Source organism: Elephas maximus, chromosome 22, assembly GCF_024166365.1.
Source record: "Elephas maximus indicus isolate mEleMax1 chromosome 22, mEleMax1 primary haplotype, whole genome shotgun sequence".
Lineage (NCBI taxonomy): Eukaryota > Metazoa > Chordata > Mammalia > Proboscidea > Elephantidae > Elephas > Elephas maximus.
In genome coordinates, this window is record NC_064840.1 from 1,067,815 (window position 1) to 1,082,185 (window position 14,371).

Below are 14,371 nucleotides of genomic sequence, written 5' to 3' on the forward strand. Positions count from 1 at the left end.
CAACGCTGAGTGACTCCTTCATAGTAAGCGTCATAAGGGGAAGATCAGATGTAGAGATCCTTACTTTAAAATCACCTATAAAAGCGGCAGAGTACTTCAAGAAGCATATATTCTGAATACCTATAAAACCCAATCCTGTTATAGTGAAATATACATGACAAAACAATTCCAAATCTTAACCAACAGCCTACTTATGATAAATATCTCAAATGATAAAACTACAAAAAAATAAAAATAATTTGCTTATAAAATTTATACTATGGTATATGTGAGAAATAGGCAAAGGAAATCCTCTGCCACCAAGTCAGAAACAATCTTCACAACACACCTCAATGATGATAAAACAAGATACAGCCATAATAAGCAAGAAACAGCGTGTTCAGTATCTTCCAAAATTAAATTCACAGACACTTTGTCAGGGCATGAAAAAAGTTCAATATTGAGATAAAAACCTTCATAAGCTCTTCAAGGCGATTGCACTTTTTGGACGCAAAGAGAGACGGATGCAGGTAATTACCGTCTTCTTCATCATCGTCGTCTTCGTTGTCAGAGGTGACCCCTGATTCTGAAATTAAAATTACACTTTTTTAAAACTGTGCTTTAGATGGAGGTTTACAGAACAAATTAGTTTCTCATTAAATAATTAATACACATACTGTTTTGTGACATTGGTTGCCAACCCCACAACATGTCAACGCACCCCCTTCTCAACCTTGGGTTCCCCATTACCAGCTTTCCTGTCCCCTCCTGCCTTCTCATCCTTGTTCCTGGGCTGGTGTGTCCATTTAGTCTCATTTTGTTTTACGGGCTCGTCTAATCTTTGGCTGAACCTAATGAGTGGCTTCGGTACTGAGTTAAAAGGGTCTTTGGGGGCTAAAATTACATTTTAAAACTGGTATGAAGCAACGAAAAATGTACAAAATAACTTAAGTAAAAACTTACAAGCAGACAAAGGCAGAGCTATATATGGGCATTTCTTGGTATCTATCCAAAAAAAAAACACGCCTGGCAAATATTCCCTACAGCGCTGCCATCCAAGTTTTCAGAAGAAAGCCAGAGAGAAAGGGAGATGGATCATGACCGTCTGGCAACTTCCCTCCAGCATTAACGAGTCTGAAGGTATTATGTGTTATTTTAACTCACTGAGCTGTTTCAGTTTTCTTTTGGAAAAAAGGCAAAAATCTTACTGACGTAATGGAATTACAATGATTTATGATTCCTGTTAACAACAGAAATTAGAAAACAGCAATAAACGAACTAACTTGGGAAGATGAGATCTGCAATAAGATTTACACAACTCTGATTTTGAACATAGGTCAGCTGAAAAAAACAAAATTTAATGGAAGATTACATATATGCACACACACACACACACACACACACAAATAAATACAAAGAGACTGTTCTCTGAAAGTACTAAGAATAAAGTTAACTGGCCTTTGTGTAAGAGCACCAAACACAGACATGATTACAAATCTAAGAGTTTTGCAGCAGATACTCTGGGTGAGACACGGACACTTCGAACTACTCTTGTAACCCTCAGGCTGCGGGACAAGTGTACTTCATGAGAAGGCCCAGGGAGTGTGAGCCCCTGCTGTCTCAATGACGTGTTAAACAGCCAACATTGGAGACGCTCCAGGGAGTGTGAGCCCCTGCCGTCTCTATGACGTGTTAAACAGCCAACATGGGAGATGCCCCAGGGAGTGTGAGCCCCTGCCGTCTCTATGACGTGTTAAACAGCCAACATGGGAGATGCCCCAGGGAGTGTGAGCCCCTGCCGTCTCTATGACGTGTTAAACAGCCAACATTGGAGATGCCCCAGGGAGTGTGAGCCCCTGCCGTCTCTATGACGTGTTAAACAGCCAACATGGGAGATGCCCCAGGGAGTGTGAGCCCCTGCCGTCTCTATGACGTGTTAAACAGCCAACACTGGAGATGCCCCAGGGAGTGTGAGCCCCTGCCGTCTCTATGACGTGTTAAACAGCCAACATGGGAGATGCCCCAGGGAGTGTGAGCCCCTGCCGTCTCTATGACGTGTTAAACAGCCAACATTGGAGATGCCCCAGGGAGTGTGAGCCCCTGCCGTCTCTATGACGTGTTAAACAGCCAACATGGGAGATGCCCCAGGGAGTGTGAGCCCCTGCCGTCTCTATGACGTGTTAAACAGCCAACATTGGAGATGCCCCAGGGAGTGTGAGCCCCTGCCGTCTCTATGACGTGTTAAACAGCCAACAAGGGAGAAGAAACATCTCGCAACCTAGAAGATGATGTCTGACAGCACCAGTATTGAAGCATATCTCACCTACCTGTAAAAATACCCCATCAGAATTCAGTGTGCCTTTAGGGTATATCATGGAGCCTCAGGTGACACACAGGCCCAGCCAGCAGGGTGTCCAGCCTGCCCAAGCGGCAGCCTGCCCAAGCGGCAGGGTTTCATAAATACCCTAAGGACTCTGAAGTCTCAATCTCAAGCCGGCCTCTTTAAGAGGAAGAGCTTTTATACCTCTTCCAGAGCTCCCCCGAGCCCCACAGGTCAGAGTCTGAACAGGACAGGGGTGGCCCCACGTACTTTTCTTCTCCTCGCTTTTGTTTTCGGCCAGAACTGTGTAGCGCCCCTCCTTCATGGCCTTCTGGATGAATTTGTAGTAGGGGTTGAGGTAGTGATCGAAACGCAGGAAGTCAAACTGTGAGTTCCGGGCCTGCTTGGCTTTCAGCATTATTTCAAACTGGGCGCCCTGCTTGCACACGAAATTGGCTGTGCGTTCAATGATAGCATGCATTTTTGCTGTTGGTGGCTATGGGAAAACACACATATTCATGTTACTCACTTTTCCTCTGTCACTGGCCATGTGATTGAATTAACGAACAGAAATCACTAGGTTTCACAGCCATTTATAGGAAACAAGACTCAGGTCCCCTGAAGAGGCCAATGCATACTCTGAGGAGTTGGGAAGGACCCCCTGGCTCTGCACCTGGTCACAGGACCACCCCTGTCTGCTCTGTATCTCACCAGTATTTTGTGGGGGAAAAACTCACCTACCAAGGCAGCCGGTTTCATCTTGCACAGAACTGACAGGAGGCAATTTCTTTTTTCACACCAAGTCAGCACGTTTCCTATACAACAGGGCTCACGATCTGGGTTGCAGATGGGCCTCAGGTTTTGTACATACACAGTGAAACCTGCGGCAGCTGAAACTTCATGGGACTGGCTTGTTTTTCTAGGGCTCCTAAGTTTTCCGCTTTTGACAGAATGTGGTCTTACCACCTATCGGTCGTTTTAGCAGAAAAGATTTGAACTTTCCTTTTCTGACAGGTTTCCGCCTTACACAGGGTGCGGTTTTCACAGCTTTAACTGTGTATGCACTTTTTTAGGAATAGGGCCCAGGTCTCAGTAGGTTCCTCCAGGACTCTCAGGGTCCCTCCTCTTCCCTCTTTCTTCTGGGACTGTTTTTACAGCCGGGAGGCTCCCTCTGACACCAAAGCTTTGACCATCAACGCGCTCATGCCATCTTTCCTCCCGCAACTGACCTCGCCGACGGTTACACGCACATCCCTTTCCAGCAAGGTGTGGCCTGTGCAGCAGCCCACCGACATTCCCTGAGACAGTGGGCTGGACACCACGGGGGAAGACAACCAGGTGTGGGTCGGTCTGCTGTCTTATCGAATTTACTTCTAGACCTTTACTGCACATGCTGCTAGCAGGTCACGTCCACCACATCAAGTATTGACGCTTCCTACCCACTCGAGACCTGTGATGCCAGGCGCTGGGAGCTGCTTGTCTAAAACACCCTTACTATCAACAAAGGGGTCATTACCAGCAAATCACACGCAAATGGGATGGAAATTATCCTCATTAGAAATGGGCAGCTTTTAAGATGCTTATTATAATTTCAGGGCCTCATCTGTCATAAAATATAAACAGCTTAATTCACAAGTTTAATCCCGAACTAACACGATCTTTCGCGTTTAAAAAAGATAAACGTTGCTAAATAATGTTATTTACTGACCACAAAACAAGTTAGATTGTCTGTTAAAGGCCCACCATACCAGTTTCTACACACTTTACACCGAAGTATCGATCCTGATACAGTTTTCACTGGGCTTCACAGGAAGGTTAATCTTAGAACTGTATTTCAGCTATTTCTGACCACTTCAAAGGAATGGTCCTCAAAAGGACACGTCGTTCCCCCCCCCAGGACAGGCTTTCTCTATTGATCAAGCCAAATGGTTGATCCAAAATTTCTTAGAAGCAGACCTATTTATACTATGCCTACAGTGGTTAAAAAGCAAATGTTAGGTAGTTTTACAGAGCAACGATGATTACAAACAAAGCATCTTATTAACATATCCAAAGTCTGCAAACAGAGCAAGTACAAATGAGATGTTTAGTGTGGAAAAAGGCATCCTTTGCTCTCTTTATTACATAAATTCACGGTAAGTTCTTTTTCTACTCAAGAATATCGTGATCATTCCTCACGTAAAATTTTTAGTAAATATATAAATATGCATATATTACAAAGATTGACAGAAAAAGGGAAAATTTTTTCTCTAATTTAAATCCAACGGGAAAGCCACGAATTTTTTTTTTACTCCTTACTCTTCACACAAAAACCTCAGAGAGCTTGTACTAACAAAGTTCCTAATCCACGGAGCTTAGTTTCAAAACTGAGAATCCTCTAAAGTCCCTGCTTTCTTTACCAACTGCCCGACCTTTCCGGCTTGGCAAATCACACAACCCTCTGCCCACTACGGCAGTGACGGTTCATGTCCATACTTAGGCCAAAAAACAGAACTTAGAATGCAGATCCTTGCAGTCTACTTTCTCCTCTCACACAGACCAAACCAAAAACCAAACCCGTTGCAGCTGAGCTGATTCCGACTCACAGTGACCGTATAGGACAGAGCAGAGCTGCCGCACAGCGTTTCCAAGGAGCAGCGGGTGGATTCGAACTGCCGATCTTTTAGTTAGCAGCCGAGCTCTTAACCACTGTGCCACCAGGGCTCCATATAAAATGACCTACTACAAAAAACAAAACAAAGCAACACACAGTATTTCTCAAGAATACTGAAATACCAACACTATGGTAAAGGGAAAAAACATGCAAATCAGTGACTTAATTAAGCTCTCAAAGACAGTTTCCATATAACCAGAAAAATACTTCCTATTCAAGAGACATCTTTTTATAAAAATATTGGAAGAAACTCTTCAATAATAAGAGAACAAAACTGCTACATACTCAGGTTTACTTTGCTTTTGGGTCCAGAATAAAAATTCCATACACTCAACCTTAAAAAAGCGCTATAGCATCACTATAGCTAAGGGAGCAGTAGTGGTTTGAGGGCTTATCTCAAAGGTCTCCTAAGTAGGAGAAAAAGCATTTTCCAGAACAAGGAGGAACACAACAGACACGAATACTTAAAATATACAAATACAAGTCTTGGGATATCAAATCTCCAGATAATATTTGCAGCTTTAATTACAGCAAAGGCTCAGTGGTAGAAACAGGTGGAGGAAAACATAAGACAAAAACCAAAGAAAATTTTACCTGTATTTGTTAAGAGAAAAAAAAAAATAAAGTGAGGGGGAGCTATACAGATGATGAAGGAAGGAATGGGGTGGAGGCAGCAATTTAGAGGGCTGTTCTGGTATCTCCCGTCATTACATCAAATTGAAGGGCAAAAAACCCACTACTCTCCAGTCGGTTGATTCAGACTCACAGCGACCTTGCAGGACAGAGCAGAACTGCCCCATAGGGTTCCCAGGGCTGTCATCTTTATGGAAGCAGGCTGCCACATCTTTCTCCCACGGAGCGGCTGGTGGGTTCAAACCACCAACATTTGGTTAGCAGGCGAGAACTTTAACCACTGGGCAACCAGGGCTCCTACTTGAAGGGCAAGAGCCACCAAGTTCACGCTGGACTAGAGTAGCAGCAAGGGACGGCAGCGAGACCGTGAGACCTATTCACCCAGTTAGTAGTTTCTCAGCATCTACTGAGCATCCAATGACTCACTGTGCAGGATACAACCAAAAAGAATCCCGAATACCTGCTTCTGTGGCAGATGTCTGTAGTCCAGTTAGGAAAATGTCAAAGACGAAGCTTCGCGCTGAGTATGAATACCCGCCCCACCCCACGTACACGTTTCAACACTTCCTAATAAGCATACAGAAAAGCCCCACAGACACGTGAGGCAAGAGAGCATCAGGGTTCCTGCCAACCTCGGTCTCGACATCTGTAAAACGGGGATAACAACAAGAGCTATATTCTAGGGTTGTCAGCATTAAGTGAGATAATACATAAAGAGCCCCTAGTACAGTGCCCTCAATCGATGCTCAGAAAAAGACGATGACACAACCACCACTCCTGGTCTTGGCTGACGCCCATCATGACTCACACTGAACGGTAACTGAGCCAGTGAGGTGAGTGCAGTGTGGAGACCTGCCCCACTAGGAGGGAACTGGCTACACGGCACTCAGATCAGGAGGAATTCCAACTTGCCTGTCCTGTCCCTGCATACGTCGGGGGGACCTCGTCACCGCAAGTAAGAAAACTGGGCTGAAGCAGGAGTGCTTGGAAGTCTTAGGGGAAGATATATATCTCAAATACCCACAGATACCAACCCAGATAAAGCCAGAACAAAGCGACTAGACAAAACGCAAAGCTGCCTTGAGAGAGACTGTTTTTAAGCCTCAAGCGTGGGTGACACCCCATTACCACTACTGGGTTAAATCTGGAGGTGGGTTCCACTATATGATTTCTGAAATGTATCTGACATTTTCATTCGGAGAAAAGTAAGTGGGGTATGAATTCTTCCTTATTAACAAACTCACAGATCATTTTAAGCCATCATACAGCTACGAAGCAGTTAGGAGGCAGTAACGATTGGCGCTGAGTTCTCACACAAGCAGCATTTAGTAACTCCAGTAATAAAAATGCAGAGTAGCAGTATCTATGAAGCAGAAACACATACCAGTTCCACGTCAGGTGGTACATTCAATCCGAATGGGGCAATGAACGGCTCTTCACTGTCCTCCAGATTTTCAGCCTCGTTTTTTTCTACATAAACATAAATCAATAAATAAAACACCTACACGACAACAAGAATGCCCACCAACAGTACGCAACAACTGCCGACTCTTCGCCTCCCTATCATTACATCTAGAAACACTTTCCAGTTTTCTGCCCCATTCCACCGTGTGTAAATAGCTCAGCCATCTCACCAACTTCCAGCGTGGTGGGAGGTGGAGCAGCAGAGTGTGTGCCTGGGGTCAGGTCATCGTGGGAGCCCCAGCCCTCTGCTTACTGGCTCTGGCCTCCTGATGCCCAGAGTGCCTTCCCTGCTCTCAGCCTGCTTCCTCGTGTATATAAGTGGACAATTATCATCAACTCCAGGGCTGTTGTGACGTTCAAGTGACCATAATACCTGACACTCAGCAGTACTCGGTAAGTGTTCATTTCTCTTCCCTTCCCAGCCTCTCTCTTTTTATTAATGTGTGCATTTAATTGATATCACTAAAACCTCTTTCCAAACTATTTCTGTGGAATCCAGTGGCATCAGGCATAACAAACACAAGGTACTCAAGTGCTATACATTATAACTTCCTCAGTTCTAAGGTACCTAAATACATTCCAAAAACTCAAATGATTACCAACTTAAAAGTACAGTGAAATACATAAAAATATAGTAAACTTACAGAGACTGACATTTTAAAAAATTTTAACATTTACTGACATTTTTATTTTGAAAAAGATGCTAAAAAAAGTGAACATTAAATCTCCATTAAAATGAATAAATTTGACCGTTAGTGGCACTGGGCTCCAAATTGAATTCTATTGTATGTGTGCATGTACGTACGTCCACAGGTGTGTATGTGTGCGTCTACATACATGGCGCTTTATTTCTCTCAGTGCAAACTCAACATAAAAAGTCAAGTTGTAAGTTTCACATGGGCCCAACTCACATTAAAAAAAAAAATTATTACGATATAAGGCAAAATTCTGAGAACATGATTAAAGAAAAAAGAAATCAAATTATAAAACAATATGGAGAACTTTACGGTAAACAGAAAAGCATACTAAAACTTGGAAGAGAAACTAAGTCATAATGCAGTTCTTAAAATCCAGTAATTATAACCAAGTTTAATATTATTCAGCTCAATAATTAAAGGAAACAATAGTTCAACACCTAGAACAGGGCTTGGCAAACTTGTTCTGTAAAACGCTACAGAGTAAATATTTTAGGCTTTGTAGGCACAGGGTCTCTTATGCAGCTACTCAACTCTGCCACCGCAGGGCAAAAGCAGCAACAGACAATAGGTGAACAAATGATCATGGCTGTGTTCCAATAAAACTTTATTTAAAAAGGCAGACCAGATTTAAATATCCGGCCAGTGGGTCGTGGTTTGTGGATCCCTGCTCTGGAATGTTAAGGAATTAATATTATGGACTTTTGTAAAGATTGTCACTACGATCTTGAAAAAAACAGCTGGCCTTTACAAATTTCAATTCTTCATTGACTGTATGTATTCTTTTCTTTTGATTAAAAACACTATGTATTATATTTAGGAAACCCTGGTGGCATAGTGGCTAAGTGCTACGACTGCTAACCAGGGTCGGCAGTTCGAATCCTCCAGGTGCTCCTTGGAAACTCTATCGGGGCAGTTCTACTCTGTCCTATAGGGTCGCTATGAGTCAGAATCGACTAGACGGCGGTGGGTTTATTTATAGCAGAAATAATGTATGTGGTTCAGAGACAAGACAAGACAAAATCTGAACTATCTAGAACCCTAAAAGGAGGACCTGTTCTGGATAACTGAATGAGAGCTTACTTCTTGGACCTTGAAGAACACTTCCAATGCATCAGAACATGTTGGGGGTGGTCAGGTTCAAAAGTCCACACAAAAGGTGTTGGGTATCACACAGAGTTAAAATCACACTTGAAAAGTCTCTTTAAAAGCTCAGAGAGTATTTGAGATGTTGTATGTACGATGGTAATTCTTTTGCCCACAAAGTAGTGAGTAGGACTAAGGGAAGTTAAAAAAGGAAAGTCTCTACGACATGTCTGGCCCTATATCCTATTACTCTGTTAAGACAAAAACCCTTGGTAAGTGAGGGTAAGGGGAGAAGCCTAGTGCACTGCTGTGCCTGCGGGGCATACGTCCATTCTCTGTTTTAACGTTAAACCTCTATAACTGCTTCTTATACACCAAGAGATTTGTTACCTAAAGATAAACCAAATAACGGATTAAGTTAGCTCTTATATCCCCATCTGATGCAACTGCAATTATTTTAAACATTTTAAATGGGTTTCTGAAGTTTAGCACACCCTTTTGCAGTTCTCCCTCCCTTTATAAATAAAATACCCTGAATGTAAGTGACCCATCCTCACTGTTTCTGGTTCGTATGAGGTGAGCACTGTGAAGAGCTGTAGTAACAGTGCTCTCGGGCTGACCCAAGAGACGAGGCATATCTGTCACTGCACTATGTGTGCCCAGATTTTAGAGGAGTGCCATTTTTTATATTCAAAGTTTCCAGAGTTAACCCAGAAAAGCATAAACTGAAAAACATTTATTTCACATACACGTTATTTTAAAGTATCGTAACCAGTACATGCCCCTGTCCTACCAACACGAACAGGAAGTCTGTGGTGATGTGTTGTTTAGTAATAACTGTAACTCCACAGGGGTCCTTCTGCTGGGCATCTGTCACTGTTTCAGCTGGTGGTACAGTGGGTAAGTGCCTGGCTGCTAACCAAAAGGTCAGCAGTTTGAATCCACCATTCGCTCCTTGGAAACACTATGGGGCCAGTTCTACTCTGTCCTATAGGGTTGCTATGAGTTGGAATTGAACCGACAGCAATGGGTTTGGTTTTGGTTATGTACAGGCAGGTTACTAGGAGGGTAAGGCCACATTAACTTATTCCAGCTAATGCCCATCCTTTTAACGGCCCAAGTACGGATCACTAACGATACCAATACATAAACTATCAATCTGGAAACAAAGAATCCGGAGTGAGTTATTTTCTGTTACCTGAATCAGAGAGAAATGAATGACAAGGCAACTCAACCCAATACAGCTCACGAGAGAAAGTCGGACTCCACTGTCCATCCCCGCTGAGATTAGCACTGTTACACCACAAGAAGGAGCACCACTCAAGTCCTCAACGTGTGTCAGAAGGATGCTATAATCATGGGGCTCTGTAAATGTGCTGAGGACTTGGCCTGACCATTACACGTGTGGCACACAGTGGGCCAACGTGATCCCGGGCTGTCTACCCTGCTTACCTCTCTGTTTAGAAGGTTCCTCTTCCTCTGTTGGTTCTGAGGGGTCATAGTAATCACTGCCATAGGTGAACCCCACTGCATTATAGCTCCCATCCTCTGCTAGAGCTTCACTCAACCGCTTATATTCTTCCTCTTGAATAAAAATGAAAATTTTATTAACAAAAATGGAAATTTACTGAGAAAACTTTTAAACATGTCTAACGTTGTAGCTATTGGTAACGCATACAATACGCTTTTTTCAACCTCTTTTTGAGGCGAAAATGTTTCTAAAAATGCACACTTCATGTCTATCAATATGTACTTTTGCCAGTACATGTTTACCCATAGACAGCAGAGTACACGTCTTTTGTGGAAAATTTCTTCCTGCTGGGAAAATTTGGGGATTAAGAACTGTATTAAAGATCGTTAAGGAAAAGACAAGAACATCAATTTTAATTCATACGATACTGTTAAGGAAGAACAGTTAAAGAGTTTGGTTTTTGTTTTTTTCAAATCCCAGTCTGCCCTCAAAAGCTGGGAAATTTCTTTGTAGCTCTATATATAAACTATCCTGAGGTCCTCTCAGATACGCAAAGACTCCTGTTTTTCCAATCCACTGGGTACTGTCAAGATAATATCAGAAAGAGTGAGTATAAAAAAATGAATGGGAGTAAATTTTTAAATACTTAAAATTTTAAAAAAAGTTTGTGGCTTAAGTAAGTTTTTCTTGAGCAGTACCTTGCCTTGCCTCCTCCTCAAGCAAGTCCGTATGCAAGGCTAAATACCTCTCTTCATCACACAGGGCATCTATTCGTGCCTCCTCTTCTGACAGCTGGTAATCTCTGTTCCAGGTAGAATACTCAGCATCGTACTCGGAAAGGTCATGCAGGTGACCACGTCCATCATATCTGTAATGTGAATAAACTGGTCAATGGAAAGGAACTGAAGTCTAGGTCTGTGTGTGTGCGACAATGTACATACATACTTACCAATTAAAATAAAGAAGTAAAAATATTAAAGCAAATATAAAAATTCCTCAGATTTATATTTAATTTGGCTAGTCATGTCTTGGTTACTTTTAAAGTCAAGTTATCTTAATAAAGTCTAAATTTCTTTCTACAGTATAATAAGACTTACAAATAAAGGTAAACAATCTTTTAATAATAACATAAATGGTATCCGCTTCACTGGCAAATCTTACCGTTTATGTATGGCTAACCATTCAATGCCACTTGCAAAAAAAAAAAATTATTTTTCTGAAAAGTCAAATAGCTTACATTCACACAAACCCGAATACATAAATACCTATCCGTAAGAACCAAACGGTCGAAATTTCCTCGCTTCTTTCTGCTAGTCCCGAACTCTCAGGAGAGATCTTCACCAAAGAAACTTGCGTCCATTGGAGGTAAAATCTTGGCTAGGCTCGCCCCCTAGCCATTTGGCTGAGGAAATAAGTGCTGGGTTATGTGATAGAGAGACACACATACATAGGAACAGTAACATATACATGCAGTTTAAGGAGGTTCACTGGAAACAGAGCAAAACCATTAGAAGATGCAGCATAAATATTTTCTTCTGAACTTTTTACCCCCAGGAAATAACATACATGAAGACACATCCATGTTCGTCTTGCATGGACCGATAGGTATTATAGCCACATGAAAACTAAAAACAGTACTTTGTGCTATGCTTTTAACAGAAAAGACTCAATCAGTATGCTAATCGTCAGCACGCATCTGTTGGATAGCAAATCAGTGAGTTAGTGAAATTTACTTAAAACACTCAGATTTAGGGTTGCAAAAACAAATGTAGAGCAACAAACAAAAGTTTGCCAAATTATTTAATGCTGATTTTTGTAACAGGACAAAAAAAAATTAACTAAAAAAAGAGACATTTACAAGGGGTGGAGGGGGGAAGGCCAAAAATTCCAGAGTAGCCAAGTTACTGCATTTTATTTAATTTCACTTTGCTGTAAACCTCCTTAACTTACAAATGTAGGTCATTATTTAAAGATATTACACACGTACATGTGTAGAGTCTGCTCCCCACCAGTTGTGGAAGACCTAACTCAAACTGTACACAGATCGCTGTGAAAACCGTATAAAGAGCTCAGTCTTCATCGCTTACCAAACTTTAATAAACATCACAAGGAGCACTTGGGAAAAGCAAGCTGCCTGGTAACTGAGGAAACATCGCTCCATATGCCCCCAGGTTTAAAGGCACAGCTTGTCTGAGCAGAGCAAGAGCCATCAGACCCAGATCTCAGCTGGTCTGGCAACCCTCCCCTCACAAGTCCTTGTTTTCTAGACCTAACTCCAAAAGCAAACGTCAGGGGTGGAAACAGCCTATTTGGTCAATAATGTGCTCCATTCTGGCCAGCTCAGGAGTCATCCCTACAGTCATGTTCCAGGACTTTGTAGAATCCAGTTTTAATGGTCTCAAACGATGGATTTCCTTCACTTGGAGGCTATTCCACAGTTTAATGGTTGGTCACAGTTAGCTTTTCAGTCCGGGCCCCAGAGGTAGTGTTGCCAAATCGGCTAAAAAAAAAACCCCAGTGAGGAGAAAGGAGGGTCTGAGAAAAAAAGGGAAGGAAAGGGGAGCAAACAGCCTACATCATGTAACGTCATCCTTTTCAAATCAGACACCTTTGGACATCCCAGTTCTGGGAACCCTCTGCCCCGATCCTAAACATCTTCAAAGGGTGATTCCTTAGAGCAGGTTTGATTTGAAAAGGAGCAACACACTTCTATCCCAGCTCCACCCTTCAGTTCTGAGAGACGGTGAAACCGGCCCTAAGAACACTGGCTCCAAGAGTGTCATCACGAAGTCAACTGGCCTCCGATTTAATGGCAACTTCACCCACTAACGGAATCTGCCCATCTTGTCGGATTACTACAGGGAAAGGGACCAGATGTCGTTCCGGCCGTGTAGGGGCGCTCCACTGTGGAAGGCGCTGGGGGCGGAAAAGGCTCAAGGCTAACGCACAGGGTCCGGGAGAGGCTTCTAGCCCCCGCCTCACCGGCGGCGTTTCGCATCCATCTGCGGGAGCGCCGGCGGCAGCCCCCGCAGGTCAGGAGAGGCCCGGGGCGCGGGCCGCCTCCACAGCCGCCAAGTGGAAGCCAGCGACCGGGGCCGGGTCGAGAGGGGCTGCGGGAGCGGAGACGGTCCCCACGGCGGCAGACGCGGCGCGTGATTCCAGCCAGCGCGTTAGGGCAGGTTTCACCGTCCCCACCCCCAAAACCAGGAGGAGGCGGGGGCAGGGGAGGGAGCCCCCGGGCCCCCGCCGGCTCCGCAAAGCCCCTTTTAGTCCTGGCCACCAAGTCAACATCAGACGAAATCAAGCGGGTGAGGGAAGGGGAGGGTCGGCGGGTGGGGGGAGGAACCGACCTGTCGATGAGGATCTTGTGGTCCCCCATCCAGGGGATGAGATGCTGCCCCTGTTCCTGGGCCAGGGCCCGCTCGTCGTCCCGGAACAGCTTGCAGGCATAGCCGAAAACCAGGAGCTCCACTCGGTTCCCCCCACCGCCGGCGCCGCCGGGCCCGGCCTCCTCCTTCGCGCTGCTTTTCCTCTCGGCTTTGGCGCGGCCTCCGCCCGCGCCGTACATGACAGCGTCCCCGGCTTCCAGGCTGATCGTCTTCTGCGCGGCGCCGAGGGCCCCGATGCTTCCGCCTGGCCTACCCCCTCAGTCAAACGCTCTGCATCGCGGGCCCAACCTTAATACGGCCGCCATAGCGGGCAACAAAATGGAGGCAACGCCACTTCCGGCGAGAGGTAGCCGCACATCCGGCAGGGGTTTCGGCAGATTCGTAACCCGTCAGGCCTGTTTGAACCGCTAGAAAATATTCTACCTTTAATTTTTAGCATCCAGGAGCGCCTTCACGATAGGGAACATTGTGTACAGACGGGAGTGCATTTTTTTTAGTCTTCGTTTTCTCAGGCGGCTGCAACGAGTGGCTACGAAAGTGCGGAGTGGAACCGCGCGCCGGCTTCATCGTGGCCGGGCGGAGGCGTTGATCGCATCCGAGCGGAAGAGACCTGGGTCCGAGCGGTGGGCGACGTTGCCTGCTTCGCCCTCCGGGCCCACCGCGGGGGCTGGCGCCTTCCTG

General features: G+C 44.6%; 1 protein-coding gene across 4 annotated transcripts in view; it reads right to left on the reverse strand.

Moving 5' to 3' along the window:
- SFSWAP (splicing factor SWAP) overlaps positions 1–14,023 on the reverse strand; it is a 79,889-nt gene extending 65,866 nt beyond the window's left edge. For 3 of the 4 annotated variants that reach the window (XM_049865199.1, XM_049865198.1, XM_049865200.1), the window contains exons 1-6: positions 13,652–14,023; positions 11,000–11,169; positions 10,283–10,414; positions 6,970–7,055; positions 2,570–2,795; positions 453–565 (exon numbers count right to left, since the gene is read on the reverse strand). In XM_049865199.1, coding sequence (XP_049721156.1) covers positions 453–565; positions 2,570–2,795; positions 6,970–7,055; positions 10,283–10,414; positions 11,000–11,169; positions 13,652–13,869 — 945 coding nt within the window. In that variant the 5' untranslated portion in view covers positions 13,870–14,023. Of the gene's footprint in view, positions 1–452; positions 566–2,569; positions 2,796–6,969; positions 7,056–10,282; positions 10,415–10,999; positions 12,802–13,651 lie in introns of all 4 variants that reach the window. The other variant, XM_049865201.1, reaches the window with a different exon arrangement.
- Positions 14,024–14,371: the final 348 nt, after the last annotated feature.